General features: G+C 36.5%; 1 protein-coding gene across 5 annotated transcripts in view; it reads right to left on the minus strand.

Annotated features, from left to right (window-relative positions):
* Positions 1 to 16,739, minus strand: part of HACE1 (HECT domain and ankyrin repeat containing E3 ubiquitin protein ligase 1) — a 125,987-nt gene that overhangs the window by 65,850 nt on the left and 43,398 nt on the right. For all 5 annotated transcript variants that reach the window (XM_039255690.1, XM_039255692.1, XM_039255689.1 and 2 more), the window contains 4 exons: positions 11,807 to 11,903; positions 10,709 to 10,810; positions 9,113 to 9,219; positions 2,247 to 2,397 (listed from right to left, as the gene is read on the minus strand). In XM_039255690.1, coding sequence (XP_039111621.1) covers positions 2,247 to 2,397; positions 9,113 to 9,219; positions 10,709 to 10,810; positions 11,807 to 11,903 — 457 coding nt within the window. The remainder of the gene's footprint in view (positions 1 to 2,246; positions 2,398 to 9,112; positions 9,220 to 10,708; positions 10,811 to 11,806; positions 11,904 to 16,739) is intronic.

Genomic DNA, 16,739 nt, shown 5'->3' on the forward strand with positions numbered 1-16,739 from the left:
AACACATACTTATTTTCTGATATTAGCAAACACACAGCAGACTCAAATTTTAACCACCACCACCAACAACAAAAAACAGACAATAGTGAATATAATCCATACCCAATCTGGATAAGAGTGACTTTATCTATACCTGATTTGATTTTCTTTCATCATTAGAGAGAAGTAGAAAAGATAAAAAGAAAATCAAATCAGCATGAGCCACACCAGAATACATTAACTGCATGTAATGTGAATGTTTCAGTAGTAAAACTCACTTAAAATAATACTGACAAAATAGTGTGTCAATATTTAGACTCAAATTTTGCAAAGACCTTGGGTTATCACTCCAAACTAGTGTTGAGGAAGTGGCATGCGAAAAGCCAAAATTTGAATGACAAAAAGATGTATAACTGCTTTCTTCCAGGAGGTGGCACAATAGGGGAAAAAAAGAAAGAAAAATAAGAATCTCTCTCACATACATACACACAGATGAAAACTCTTTTCTACACTAATTCTTTAAAAAACAGTGAAGCACACACAGAGATGCAAGACCCTTACCCACACCTTTCTAAAAGCCTATTATACCTATTTTAGCTATTAAAGAATCTACCAGGGTCAAAATGCTTACAAAGCACTTATAAGTGCCCAAAATATTCCATGTAACAATCACTTAATATGGGTCATTAGTTTTAGTTCAAATTTTACAGACAGTAAAGTTGTCAATCAGGAGTAATTTTTGAGGAAGTGACACATAAAAATGTTTATGTCACTTTTTGGATAGATAACCTATATTTATACTCAAAAGACTATTTTTATTTATCTTTTTATTTTTTTAAGTCTTTATTTTGAGAGACATAAACAGAAAGCGAGAGGGGGAGAGGCAAGAGAGAGAGGGAAACACAGAATCCAAAACAAGCTCCAGGCTCTGAGCTGTCAGCACAGAGCCTGATGTGGGGCTCAAACCCACTACTGTGAGATCATGACCTGAGCCAAAGTTAAGACACTTAACCGATTGAGCCACCCGGGTGTCCCTCAAAGCACTATTTAAAGAAATATAAGCCCTTGTGAACCCAAAAGAAAATTTTATACCATAAAAATTTCTTAAGATAAATTACCTTTAAAAAATCTAATAGAAAACAATTATAAAGTTACACATTTGTCCAAAATCTGAGATATTTAAAAATATGTCTCAAAAAAAGCCTTAACAATAGCAATGACAGCCACATTCATTATAACATAAAATTATAATTTAACTTGGGTAGCAGCACTGTCTTACAGGAAGCAGATGAAGCAAAACAAAATATTTTAAGAAAATATCTCAGGGTGCCTGGTGATTAAGTCACTTAAGCATCTAACTCCTGATTTGGGCTCAGGTCATGATCTCACAGTTTATGAGACTGATCCTGCATCAGGCTCTATGCTGACTGTGCATAGCCTGCTTGGGATTCTCTCTCTCCTTCCCCCTTCCTTTTGTCCCTCCCCTGCTCGTGCTCTCTCTCTCTCTCTTTCAAAATAAATTAAGTAAATATTTTAAATTTTTTTTAAAAGAGAAAAGAAAATACCTCAGTGATTCTTCCTTGAAGTGATCCCAGGAATTGGTAGTAAATCCAGGAAATGAAAGTAAACTTACTTTTAAAACACACACATGGACACACACATAACACGTGTGATAATAAACTCTAAATAGAAACTATCATTTTCAGAAGGGAGGGAGGAGGAGGAATGGGTTAAATAGGTAAATAGGTGATAGAGGTTAAGGTAGACACTTGTGATGAGCACTAGGTGATGTATGGAATTGTTCAATCACTATCCTGTACACCTGACACTAACATAGCACTGTATGTTAACTAACTGGAATTAAAATAAAAACTTAAGAAGAAAATGGACACAAGGAAAAAAAGAAAACTAGTTATTTTCTTTACTTCTGAATGATTTTTTAAAAAGCATGATGGCTGTATATTGCCACATTTAAAACCTATAATCCAATAAAAAAAAAACATAGATTTAAACACTGAGTATCTTTACCCTTTGAATACAACACTAATGGAATTAAAATGTTACTTGTAAGAAAAATACAGAAAGCTCACCACTTAAGACTCATTGTTGATTAGAAAGGGATTTAAGGAGAAAAGTGTCTAACTTAAAACATGATACGAGTATGAACCAAACTTAGTTCATGAGGTTTCCAATTAATGAATGCATGCTTTGTCAAATTCATCTCTTTTTTGGTCTATCTTCTTAAAAACATCATATACTTTTCTGACCTTGAACACCTGGCTTCTTGGAGTTTTATTCCCGTTGTAGCCCAAATCGATTCCATTACTGGGAGAGGATGGACCAATTCGAAAGACATGACAAAATATCCTCACAATCCTTAAAAGGCTCTTCATTTGAGCATCATAATTACTAGACAAGCTGAAAATAAAAGTTAAAGTATGAATAGGTTAGGTAGAATAAAACAAATTACATCTTCAAACACTTAATTTAAAACATTTCCATGACATTAATCATCTGCTTCCTAATATAACTAGTGAAGTTCCTTTCCTATCATGATAGGGGATGAAATGTTGTGTTTAACAGGAAGTTGTTATACATTATTTAGATTGCATATGAATGAATTGTTAATGTTTAAGCAATCTGAATAGAACCAATAATCAAAGCATAAATATGAAGGAAAGCCCCAACATTTGGTTTCTTGAGGCATCAACTTTAGGTAATCTCTTTCATTTCCAAAAGTATATGTATAAATTAAATTGAGTCTTTAGAACTCTGAGAACATTTCAGAGAAAAGATAATAGAAACAATGATTGTGTTCTTTTTGTTTTTAATGTTTATTTTATTTTTGAGACAGAGAGCGAGCTTGAGTGGGGGTGGGGCAGAAAGAAAGGGAATCACAGAATCCAAAGCAGGCTCCAGGCTCTGAGCTGTCAGCACGCAGGGCTCGAAACCATGGACTGCGAGATCAGTCCAACCAACTGAGCCACCCAGGTGCCCCAGCTGATTGTGTTCTTAAGTCAAACTACGACTCCATTGTAGAAGCTGAACTTTCTCCTTTTTCTATCCAAAACTTCATTTCCCTTCCTCACCTGAGATTAGTAACCAATTGTTCACATAAGTAGAACACTTACAAATTGAATAATCTTAAAGTGACTATCAGCATCAGGGAGATTCTCTACATAATGGGTCATCCTATGACTCTACATAAATATAGGATATACATACCACTATGAAGAAAAAAGAACTCAAATCCAATTAACACAACAATATTGAATATAATATAAACTTCTTTGACAAATCAAAAAGCCCTTCAGAATCTTATAGTGCCTGGGAATTGCTCATCATTACAAATATCAATCAACTACTCTTCCATAGAGAAAATTGTAGGTGTTAGGATAAATCTGTACTGAATCTAATGACAGATCTTTAAAAAAATGTTTGTTGTTGTTCAGGAGGTTCTTTAATTTGGAATCCTTAACATCAATTATCTTCTATTACAACAGTTACACAAAAGCAGAGTAAAGAGCTACATAGGGGCATCTGGGTGGTTCAGTCGGTTAAGTGTCCAACTTCAGCTCAGGTCATAATCTCAACAGTTCGTGGGTTCGAGCCCCGCATTGGGCTCTATGCTGACAACTCAGAGCCTGGAGCCTGCTTTCGATTTCTGTGTCCCTCTCTCACTCTGCCCCTCACCCACTCATGCTCTGCCTCTCTGTCTCTGTCTCTAGAATAAATAAAACATTAAAAAAAATTTTTTAAAAGAGTTACATAAACTTTGGGGCAGAATGGTTACAACTGCACACATAAATTATCAAAGCTTACCCTAACTTCCCCTAAGTGTATTTCACCATTGAGATGAAAAGTCAAGGAGATGAAAAGAACAGCATAGGGAATATATTTAATAATCCTGTAATAACACTGTATGGTGACATATAGGGACTACGCATATCATGATGAGCCCTGACTAACATGGAATTATTGAATGACTATGTTGTACACCTGAAACTAATATAATATTTTATGTCAACTATACGTCAATAATAATTAAAAGGATTAGTGGGGTGCTGAGTGGCTCAGTTGGAAGTGCCCAACTCTTGATTTCAGCTCAGGCCAAGACCTCACAGTTCTTGGATTCACGCCCCACATCAGGGCCCATTCTGGCAGTGCAGAGCCTGCTTGGGATTGTCTCTTCTCTTTCTGCCCCTCCCCCACTCACTGCCTCTCTCAAAATAAATTTAGAAAATAAATTAATAAAATAAAATAAAATGAAATACAATGGATTAGTAATGTGGAAATATAGAAAATACCTAATTCTAAGAATTCCAATGTGTAAGTGCCAACTAGAAGGTGTTTTCTATGCTGGTGATATGTGAACCCAAAATTTCCTGACATTTTCACTTCAACATTCTTTGTTTCTCATTCTAAGAATTATTAAATTGTTAAAAATAATCAATAAAAATTAGCCATCAGTTATAACTGTTACTAAAATATGACAGTTAGTGCTATCCATACTGAACTGGGAGAGCTACATCATATTAGCAAAACTTTTTGTTTTAGTACCTTTGCATTGATTTTTATATATATTTAATTTATGAAGTGTTGCTAATTTCATATCATAAGATTGTTGAGACTGACAAAACAGAAATGTAATTTGGCTGAAACTATCCTTCTTTCATTGTGTTGTGACTCTTGGAAAAATTAACTATGAAAACTCTCTAATTTAATTTCTATGAGAAAGAGGTAAATTTGACCTTCCTCTGCAAAATTACCATATATTTAAAGATTTAAATAACTGATCTATAAAATATTTCATGACTTACGAAGTATTTTCTTAATAATGGAATCTGAATATCACTCTCAATTATTAATACCATCTAATAATTTTATATTACTATAACCAGTTTAAACTTCTTCCAAACTGAATCACTGATCTAAGAAATGCTATTTTTCACTTTACAACAAGTGAAATATCTTTAGTGTTATACAAAAAGATCATAAAATCTAAACATCATATCGCTCTCTACTTGAATAAAATGGTAATTTCTTCCCAACCCATAAGATCTCAATATAAAAATTTTAACATGAGTTTCCTAATTCAAAGCCCTATCAATGAACTTACCTTTGGTTTATATAAAAGTATACTATCATTCAATGTCTTACTAAGCAAACAGCTGTGAATTCTCTGTTCATTTGCACATTGATAACTATCTTTATCTTTAATCATAAGTATACAGAAAGCAAAATATTCACTTATTTAGTCAAACATATTATGTGCAAAAAGGACCGCAAATAAATATTTATTATCTAGGGGTGCCTAGGCAGCTAAGTTGGTTGAGTGTCCGACTTTGGCTCAGGTCATGATCTCGCGGTTCATGAGTTCGAGCCCTGCATTGGGCTCTGTGCTAACAGCTCTGAGTCTGGAGCCTGCTTCAGATTCTGTGTCTCCCTCTCTCTCAGCCTCTCTCTCTCTCTCTCTCAAAAATAAATTTTAAAAAACATAAACTATTTTTTAAAAAATATATTATCATTAGCAAGTATTCCCAGAACTAGTTAGACAAAAGGCTATCTATTTTTTAAAAAGCTAATAATCAACATCTCAACTGTCACTTAATATATATTTGAATCAGTTTTCTTAATTAAAATTTCTATTAAAGTGGTCAAAATTACATTACATTGTGGGGTAAGAAGCATAAAATGATTCATAAATGAATGAACAAAAGGAAGACAATTTGCGAAAGTACGAGGAAACATAAACTGGCAGGGGGAAAAATTTGTATTTGAGATCCTCTTTATCTACCTTGGCAGTTGTGAGACAATAGAAAATATATATATTGGTCTCTACTCCCGGTTCTCAGCACAAAGCTCCTAGAACCTTCATAATTTTCTAAGTGATAAGAGCACTAGGAACATGTTTTATTCTAATATTTGGTCTTTGACCACAGTTCCCGATACGGAATTCCTAAATCCCTTGTAATTTCCTGGGTGACAGCAGTGTCTTTTGTTCTACTGAGGTGAACCTTAGTGGACTCCTGGAGGGAGGCGGGTCACCTCCATCAGTGATCTTCCAGACTGGTGAACACATCTACATACTGGGAGGGTGACACCCTCAATTCCATGCAGACAGAAGTTCCCATGCTCGAGATCCTCCAATAACTTTTCCTATGAGTCTCTTCATCTGGCTGATCATCTCCATCATTTATATCTTTTAATAGAGTGGTAAGTCTAAGTAAGTATTTCCCTGAATACTGTGAGCTGTTCAAAAATATAACCAAACCCAAAGGGAAGGAGGTCATGAGAACCTCCAATTTGTAGTGAAGTCAGACAGAAGTTATGGCTAACCTAGGGACCTACTTGGCATCTAAAAGTGGGAGCAGTCTCCTAGGAATGAGTCCTTAACCTATGAGATATGATGTATCTCTATGTGGATATTTTTCAAAGCTGATTTAAACTGTATACCAGTTGGTGCTAAAGAATTGATTGGTGTGGGGAATAAAGAACCCACACAACTGGCGAGTGTGGTAGTAGTATCAGGTAAAGGTAGTAAAGGAGAAACACAGGATTTTCCAAAACAGTAAACACAATAAACTCTAATATAATTCTAATAACCAACACTCATTACCAATCTCAAGAAAAAGATACCTAGGGGCACTTGATAGTTCTGCAGGTTGAGCATTCAACTTCGGCTCAGGTCATGATCTCACTGCTGTTACTGTAGAGCCTGCTTCAGATCCTCTGTCCCCCTCCTTCTGCGCTCCCCCCAAAAATGAATAAACATTTAAAAAATAAAAGAAAAAGATACTTAGAACCCCAAAATGGCCATAATTAATAGATTTCATATTTGAAATGAAATTTCAAAATCTGAAATTTTGCAATTTAACATTGTAAGTGATGAGGCAGTACAATTTAGTAAAATAGTTTTAAAACTTGTTTGGGCCATGGCTCCCTTTTTCCCCACCCTATTCTGTTCCACTAATCTCCCTGTTGCTTTTAAGAGCTACACTGGAACCCAAATCTGCTCTTTATTAATGAGAATAGGAATCCTTGTTCTTCTATGTATTAGCTTGGTAAATTGTTAACTTCAGTTTTCTTTTATGTAAAATGGAAATGACTACCTAAATAACAAAATTATTGTGAGGTTTAGACAAAATAATGTATTTCAATGCTCCTTAGCTTAGTTCCTGGTTATAAAGTATTAAAGGTGAACTTAAAATAAAAATATAAAAAAAAGAGGCTTTCTCATTACTTGGAAAAGCAAAAAAATAGGACAAAGATTTAAGTAGGAAAAAAACCAGGCTAGTTTCCTAATATAGGAAAACAGGATGTTTAAAACAATCATGATCATGATCTCTGGCATTTTCCATTTATATAATCATCATCACCATCTCTACTATGTGCCAAACACTGTGCTTGGCACTTCCCAGTATCTTATCACTGCATGTTTACAACAATTCATTAAGAAGATATTTACTACCATTTTCCAACAAGGAAATAAAATCCTGACTAGGCTGTAAATTAAATATAGGAAGAGATCTTGTCTGTTTTATTCACAATCACCTACCAGATGGCCTAGGGGATAGTAGGCCCTCAAAAATATGTATTAGATAGATGGGCAAACAAAAAAGGGAAATTCAAAACAGTTACTTGCTGAGCTCACACAGTAAATAGTGATATCTGGATTTAAACCTGAGTCTAGCAGACTCCTGAGCCATGCCTTTATTTATTTACTATGTCTAAATCACAGAAAACTCTCATCAAATAAATGGATCAATGGAAATGACTAAAGAAAATGAGAACATTATATAAAGCTGAAATTCAGTGACTCCCATAGAAAGAATCTTAAGTAGTCTCAAAGTTAGAAACTGAATTATAAAAATTAGCAAATAGTATCGTGAGTAGAACTGAAGAAAGACTTACTGGCTAAAAGAACACAAGAGGGTGACCTTGGTACCATGAAGTGTAAGGGGCCTAGCAAAGATCCTTCTGCGTAAATGGTACAGAGTATGATTCTGGTCTGAGTATATGAAAAGCCCAAAGAAAGACAGAAACAAGGGGCTAACATAATGGACTTGACAATGTAGCTGATTTATAGAAATAGCATGGAGCTGGGAGGAAGAAACTCTAGTTGCAACCACAGAGATGAGAGAAGACCATGACCTATTCTAAGATTGTTGGTATATTAAGAGAAGTGAAATGAAAACTGCACAGGGGAAAGCTCCATATTAGGAGCAGGCCAAGCTTATAAGATAAGAAAGAACACATTAACCTTTTCTAAACGGCTGTCTATTCCTAATTGGGACAGCGAACTATATACAATAAAGTACAGCTGCAGGAAAAGGCATATATAAAAATGCAAGTAATATAAAGGCATTACCTTCAAAAATATAACAATCAGCCATTAAAACCATAGCATCTGTTGGAAAGAATAAAGAACTGAAAAAAGGGGGACAGATTAGGGTAAAATCTTTGTAAGGAATCATGAAGGGATACTGAGAGCCTGAACGGTAGCCTATACCCGGAGTTATATAAATTAGCAATCACGATTCCCAAACTATTTTCTTTGGGGAGGAACAACAATAACAACAAAAGACTCCTAAATTTTCTTGATTCTTCTTCATGTATGTTTACTTAGATGACTAATGTATCATTTTATAAAACTTTAGAAAACTATGTCCAAATCCACTTAAATAATCCTTATTTTCCTTCTCTCTAAAAAGACTAAAATCTCCCAGTAATAGCTGATTGCTCTGGTCCTTTATTTATTTTACTCTTTTGTTTGTTTATTTTATTTTTGAGAGACAGAGAGTGAGCAGGGGAAGGGGAGAGAGAGAAGGAGACACAGAATCTGAAGCAGGCTCCAGGCTCTGAGCTGTCAGCACAGAGCCCGATGCATGGCTCGAACCCATGAACCACGAGATCATGACCTGAGGTCATGAAGCCAACTGCTTAACCAACTAAGCCACCCAGGCGCCCTGCTCTGGTCCTTTAAAACAAAACAGTAAGTCAGCAGAATTTTAGAACATCTTACCACTGACAAAAATATCCAACAAAATAAACTATTCCCAGAAAAGCTGAAAGGAGACAAAGCTGACAGATTCTGCCACATACTGATTTGCTTATATTTTCAAACACTTACCTAAGCAGTTTATGGCCATTTGTTGTGGCAACTTCAGCAAGGCTTGTTAGAATCTTCAGGTACTGGTTTTCACTTTGCTGAGACAAATGTTCCAGAACTTGTCGTAACTAAATTTTTTACAAATAAAAAAATATGGTTATACAATAATCCATTAAACTTTATCAAGAAATTAAGTACCTATTAGTTTAAAAAGTATCCCAAAGCCAATTAGTTTATTTTTTATTTATTTTTTAAATAGTTTATTGTCAAGTTGGTTTCCATGTAACACCCAGTGCTCATCCCCACAAGTGCCCTCCTCCATGCCCATCAGTGATCCCTTTCCTCTCCCGCTCACCCCCATCAGCCCTCAGTTTGTTCTCAGCATTAAAGAGCCTCCCATGGCTTGCCTTCCTCCCTCTCCCCCACTATCTTCCCCTTCTTCTCCCCCACAGTCCTCCATTAAGTTCCTCCTAATCCTCCTATACGTGCAAACATATGGTATCTGTCCTTATCTGCCTGACTTATTTCGCTCAGCATAACACCCTCAAGTTCCATCCATGTTGCTACACATGGCCAGATTTCATTCTTTCTCATTGCCATGTAGTATTCAAAGCCAATTAGTTTAAATCAAGTCCTTTACAGTTACTTTGCATTACAAAAGCTAATACAATGATAAGATGACATAAACATTTTCAAAATTACCCAGTAAAAAAGCAATAGAAAATATAAACAGAAGAGAAATCACCAAGCTCATTTACAGAGATTTAATTCCAAACTTCTAAATTATAAGAAAAATTTCAATTCTGCAATTTTTCTCTTTTTTTAATTTTTAATTAATTAATTTATTTATTTTTACATTTTTTTTTTTTTTTTTGAAAGACAGAGCAGGAGCAGGGGAGGGGCAGAGAGAGAAGGAGACACAGAATCCAAAACAGGCTCCAGGCTCTGAGCAAGCACTCAGAGCCTGACGCGGAGCTCAAACCCACGAACTGTGAGATCATGACCTGAGCTGAAATCGGACGCTCAACTGACTTCCACTCACTCCACTCAGGCGCCCTAACTTTTTTTTTAATGTTTTATTTATTTCTGAGAGACAGAGAGAGACAGCGTGAGCAGGGGAGGGTCAGAGAGAGAGGGAAACACAGAATCTGAAACAGGCTCCAGGCTCTGAGCTAGCTCTCAGCACAGAGCCCAACATGGGGCTCGAACCTACAAACTGTGAGATCATGACCTGAGCTGAAGTTGGACACTCAACTGACTGAGCCACTCAGGTGCCTCAACTCTGCAATTTTTCAAAGAGTAAAGCTATTACAAATATAGAGCTCAATAAACTAGCGATTACTAATGATATTATGATATTCCTCCTTACATTATTTTCCCGTATGAGGAAAATTCTAATTATTTTCAGCAAAAAATAGACCCAGAGGACAGAAGATTCATAGGGCTAAATATTAACACAAAATTTATGAGTATATATTTATACCTTCCTATAATGCAGACTTTCAAATCATTAAAATATTTGTAATAATAAAATTACCAAGCACATTATAAAATGCCATATATGCTAAGCATGAATAAGGCTTGTTCTTTTACAAGCTATTAGCACAATTACATCACCATGTTTTCTCGGAGATCTTCATTCTGTGTCATTTGAATAATTGTCTGGAAAAGCCTAGGGTGATACTGAATTAATACTTCACAAGTCTCTCCATAGCCACCCTAAAACAATAGAATAAAATAAAAAGATTTAAACCTAGATAAGAAAACTTCTTGTTTCCTCTATATGCCAGTCTGAAACTAAATGCATAGGTTTTCCACACCAAGAATTTTCCAATTGTCTGTGGACACCAACCGAGTATCACACAATTTAATTCAATCCGAACACAAACTATACGGAATGAGCACAGACCTCACAGGTTAGCTCAGTCTCATAAAAATGCCCCTTCCTTCAAAAGCCATTCACAAGTTCAGGCCACTCATATTTCTGAATAAACCAGCTATAACTCAGGAGTTCCCACAAACCGCTCCTCAGGTTTGATAATCTGTTTTTTGATAACAGCTCACAGGATTCAGGGAGACACTTTATTTACTATCACCTGCTTATTATAAAGGATACCACCCAGGAACAGCCAAATGGAAGAGATGCATAAGGTAAGGTATGTGGGAAGAGGCACAGAGCTTCCATGCTCTCTCTGGGCATGCCACCATCCCACAATTTTGATGTGCTAGCCAACCTGGATGCTCCCTGAGAAACCCCCTGTTTATAGGGTTTTTACGGATTCCATTACATAGGCAGGATATTGGTCATTGATGACTGAACTCAATCTCCGGCCCCTCTCACCTCCCAGGGAATGGGATGGGACACTGCCCTGTAGTCACACAGTCGGCTCCCCTGGCAACGAGCCTCCTTCCTGAAGCTTTCAGAGGCTTTAGCCACCAGCCATCTCGTATATGTACAAAAAGACATTCTTCTCACTCTGGAGATTCTAGGAGCCTTAAAAGCTCTTGTGGCAGGAACTGAGATGAATACCAATATACAGTTCTTATAATGCCATAGTTCCTATTTAAGGATTGTATTCTCAAAAACAAAAAAAAGATCATATTCTTTACAGAATAGAAATCTTTGCACCACCCTCTCATTTTAGGGAAAATATTTTAACCAATCTCAATTTCTATTATAAAATAAAAGGCTAAGAATAGACACTAACAACATACCTGTACACATAAATCCAGAGGCGTTACTCCATTTTTATCTGACAGATATTTGGCTCCTCGTAACAGGAGAATCTGTGCTGTGTCTCTCTGACCGTGACTGTATAGAAACAAAACCATGTTAAAAAACCTTTCTTTTTAATTTAGTCTTTTTCTATGAATTATAAACAGTTAATATGAATCAACAGAGGACTAATAAGGTTTGGGGGAGGGATTTAGAAATTTTTTTTGAAGTTTATTTATTTTGAGAGAAACAAAGACAGTGTGAGTGCAGGAGGGGGAGACAATGGGTGAGGAGAGAGAGAATCCCAAGAAGCCTCCATGCTGCCAGCACAGGGCCCAATGCAGGACTTGAACCCACAAAGCCATGAGATCATGGCCTGAGCAGAAACCAAGAGTCGCTTAACCAACTGAGCCACCCAGGTGCCCTGAAGACTTAGGTTTTTTTAATAATTTATTTATTTTTTAATTTACATCCATGTTAGTTAGCATATAGTGCAATAATTATTTCAGGAATAGATTCCTTAATGCCTCTTACCCATTTATCTCACGCCCCCCTCCCACAACCCATCCAGCAATCCTCTGTTTATTCTCTATATTTAAGACTTAGTCTCTTATGTTTTGTCCCCCTCCCTGTTTTTACACTATTTTTGTTTCCCTTCCCTTATGCTCATCTGTTTTGTATCTTAAAGTCCTCATATCAGTGAAGTCATATAATTGTCTTTCTCTGACTGACTAATTTTGCAAATGGCAAGATTTCATTCTATTTGATCACTGAGTAGTATTCCATTGTATATCTATATATATCACATCTTCTTTATCCATTCATCTGTCAGTGGATATTGGGCTCCTTCTATACTTCGGCTATACACTGAAAACTACAGAAAGCTTATGAAAGAAACTGAAGAAGACACAAAAAAAATGGAAAAATATTTCATGCTCCTGAATAGGAAGAACAAATATTGTTAAATGTCAATACTACCCAAAGCAATCTACATAGTCATTGAAATATCTATCAAAATAATACCAGCATTCTTCACAGCGCTAGAATAAGCAATCCTAAAATTTGTATGGAACCAGAAAAGACCCCAAATAGCCAAAGCAATCTTGAAAAAGAAAACCAAAGCTGGAGGCATCACAACCTGGACTTTAAGCTGTATTACAAAGCTATAATCATCAAGATAGTATGGTACTGGCACAAAAACAGACACACTCAGATCAATGGAAAAGAGAACCCAGAAACGGACCCACAAATATATGGCCAATTAATCTTTGATAAAGGAGGAAAGAATATCCAATGGAATAGAGACAGTCTCTTCAGCAAGTGGTGCTGGGAAAACTGGACAGTGACCTGCAGAAAAATAAACCTGGACCATTTTCTTACACCATACACACACACACACACACACGCATGCATGCACAAACTCAAAATGGATGAAAGACCTAAATGTAAGACAGGAAGCCATCAAAATCCTCGAGGAGAAAGGAGGCAAAAATCTCTTTGACTTTGGCCGCAGAAACTCTTACTCAACATGTCTCCAGAGGCCAGGGAAACAAAAGCAAAAACTACTGGGACCTCATCAAAATAAAAAGCTTCTACACAGCAAAGGAAACAATCAGCAAAACTAAAAGGCAACCGATGGAATGGGAGAAGATATTTGCAAATGACATGTCTGATAAAGGGTTAATATCCAAAATATATGACAAACTTATCAAACTCAACACCCAAAAAATAAATAATCTAGTGAAGAAATAGGCAAAAGACATGAATAGACACTTCTCCAAAGAAGACATACAGATGGCCAACCGACACATGAAAAAATGCTCAACATCACTCATCATCAGGGAAATACAAATCAAAACCACATTCTGACAGCTGTCAGAATGGCTAACATTAACACCTCAGGCAACAGCAGATGTTTGTGAGGATGCGGAGAAAGGATCTCTTTTGCACTGCTGGTAGGAATGCAAACTGGTGTAGCCACTCTAGAAAACACTACGGAAGTTCCTCAAAAAATTAAAAATAGAACTACCCTACAACTCAGCAACTGCACTGCTAGTTAATAATCCAAGGGATACAGGTATGCTGTTTTGAAGGGGCACATGCCCCCCAGTGTCTATAGCAGCACTAAAGACTAATAAGTTTTAAAAATGAAGAGGAAGATCTGAATTACATCCTCAACAACCTGGAAGACTCTTCCCAATGTTAAATTATACTTTTACTATATAGGTAAGAAACTGACCTATTAAATCTTATAACTGAACTTAGGACACGTTATCTAAAATAAATCATAATATTTTGGGATAAGCAGCTGCCACTCAGGCTTATGCTCTATTTATTTATTCCAAACAATTTCCTTCTCAACTCTAACCTTCTTCTTACCACACCCAACTAAGTTGCTAGACTTCTTAGCCCAAAAAAACCTTCAATATTCAAACAACTACATCCCAAAGCACTTTAATACTTGGTAAAAATATAAAATTAAAATATAGTGAAATAAAATGGAAGGAAGGCAAAAATATAAATATTTTTTATATACGGAGGGAGCGGTAGTGGTAGGGATTAATTAGCTAAAAATAATATCTAGCTTTCAACCTTCATTTACCAACCCACTCAGTTTGGCTTTCTTTTTTTTTTTTTTTTAGAGTTGCTGAATTCTTTGTTTTTTCCTTAAATGGTTTATTGTCAAGTTGGTTTCCATATAACACCCAGTGCTCATCCCAACAAGTACCCTCCTCCATGTCCGTCACCCCCCTTCCCATCTCCCCCATCCCCATCAGCCCTCAGTTTGTTTTCAGCATTCAAGAGTCTCTCATGGTTTGCCTCCTTCCCTCTCCCCAACTGTTTTTCCCCTTCTCATCCCCCATGGTCCTCCATTAAGTTCCTCCTAATCCACCTATATGTGCAAACATATGGTATTTGTCCTTCTCTGCCTGACTAAATCGCTCAGCATCACACCCTCAAGTTCCATCCATGTTGCTACAAAGGGCCAGATTTCATCCTTTCTCATTGCCATGTAGTATTCCATTGTATAGATAAACCACATCTTCTTGATCCATTCGTCAGTTGATGGGACACTTGGGCTCTTTCCATGTTTTGGCTATTGTTGAGAGTGCTACTATGAATACTGGGGTCCATGTGCCCCTATGCATCAGCACTCCTTTATCCCTTGGGTAAATTTCTAGCAGTGCTATTGCTGGGTCATAGGGGAGTTCTATTGTTAATTTTTTGAGGAACCTCCACACTATTTTCCAGAGGGGCTGCACCAGTTTACATTCCCACTAACAGTGTAGGAGGGTGCCCATTTCTCCACATCCTCGCCAGCATCTAGAGTTTTCTGATTTGTTCATTTTAGCCACTCTGACCGGTGTGAGGTGGTATCTCAGTGTGGTTTTGATCTGCATTTCCCTGATGATGAGGGACGCTGAGCATCGTTTCATGTGTCTGTTAGCTATCTGGATGTCTTCTTTGGAGAAGTGTCTGTTCATGTCTTCTGCCCATTTCTTCACCAGATTATTTGTTTTCTGGTGTGGAGTTTGGTGAGTTCCTTATAGATTTTGGATACTAGCCCTTTATCTGATATGTCATTTGCAACTATCTTCTTCCATTCCATCAGTTGCCTATTAGTTTTATGGATTGTTTCCTTTGCCAGCAGAAGCATTTTATCTTGATGAGGTCCCAATAGTTCGTTTTGGCTCTTGATTCCCTTGCCTTTGCAGATGTGTCAAGTAAGAAACTGCTGCGGTTGAGGTCAAAGAGGTTGTTTCCTGCTTTCTCCTCTAGGGTTTTGATGGTTTCCTGTCTCACAGGTCCTTTATCCATTTTGGGTTTATTTTTGTGTATGGTGTGAGAAAATGATCTAGTTTCATTCTTCTGCATGTTGCTGTCCAGTTCTCCCAGCACCATCTGTTAAAGAGGCTGTCTTTTTTTTCATTGGGTACTCCTTTCCTGCTTTGTCAAAGATTAGTCGGCCATACATTTGTGGGTCCAATTCTGAGTTCTCTATTCTATTCCATTGGTCTATGTGTCTGTTTTTGTGCCAATACCATAGTGCCTTGATGATTACAGCTTTGTAGTAGAGGCTAAAGTCTGGGACTGTGATGCCTCACTTTGGCTTTTGTTGGCAGCTATTCAATCTGACCTAGAATGAACAGCACTCTTGTCCACATGCCCATTCTCTCTAATTCTCTTTCTAGTAGGAGTAAAATCAGTAACCACAACTCTTTCAGCTAGGAAGAAGCTACTTTGGGGACAGCAACCCCTAGACTCTAGGTCTCATTATTTAAAGAGCTAATCTGATCCTAGACTCTCTAGGCAAAAAAATAAATTTACAATCCAGGGACACTAAAGTTTAAAACTAAACTTATGAAACACCTAAGGTAGTCATATAGTTTGGAAGACTATCTGATCAAAATTTTTTATTTTGTAGATGATAAGAGCTATTAACTCAATCACAAGTGAAACTACAACTTAGATCCCTGGTCTTCTATACCAGTACTCTTTCTACAATGCCATTTACCTATAAAGGTATGCAATTTCCCAAAGAGAAAGGGCACACAGATTTCTCAGAAAGTTAAAAAAACCTACTCATTATTTTTCACAAAATGACAGTGCATAATTTATAACCAAATGGAATTAAACAACTAAAAAAATTTAAATTTTAAATCTTAAACATTTAATAAAATCCTAATACGAATCTGAGAGCAGATATTATAGGTATATTACTCTCTTGATAGTCTATTGTAATACTGATTATCTGGCTTAATACAAGTATCAAGAGGCCAAAACTGACTTAAGAACAGTATCTAATTTGTACCAGAAAACCAAGAAACCAAGTAAATCTGCAATCTCTCCAAAAGCAAAAGTAGTTATACTATTGTACATCAAGAAAAGTCTTCATCAAGCATCATTTGTCATTGAGCTGGGAGTGCTGGT

The sequence above is a fragment of the Hyaena hyaena genome, unplaced genomic scaffold, assembly GCF_003009895.1.
Source record: "Hyaena hyaena isolate Hyena2069 unplaced genomic scaffold, ASM300989v1 scaffold_538, whole genome shotgun sequence".
Classification (NCBI taxonomy): Eukaryota; Metazoa; Chordata; class Mammalia; order Carnivora; family Hyaenidae; genus Hyaena; species Hyaena hyaena.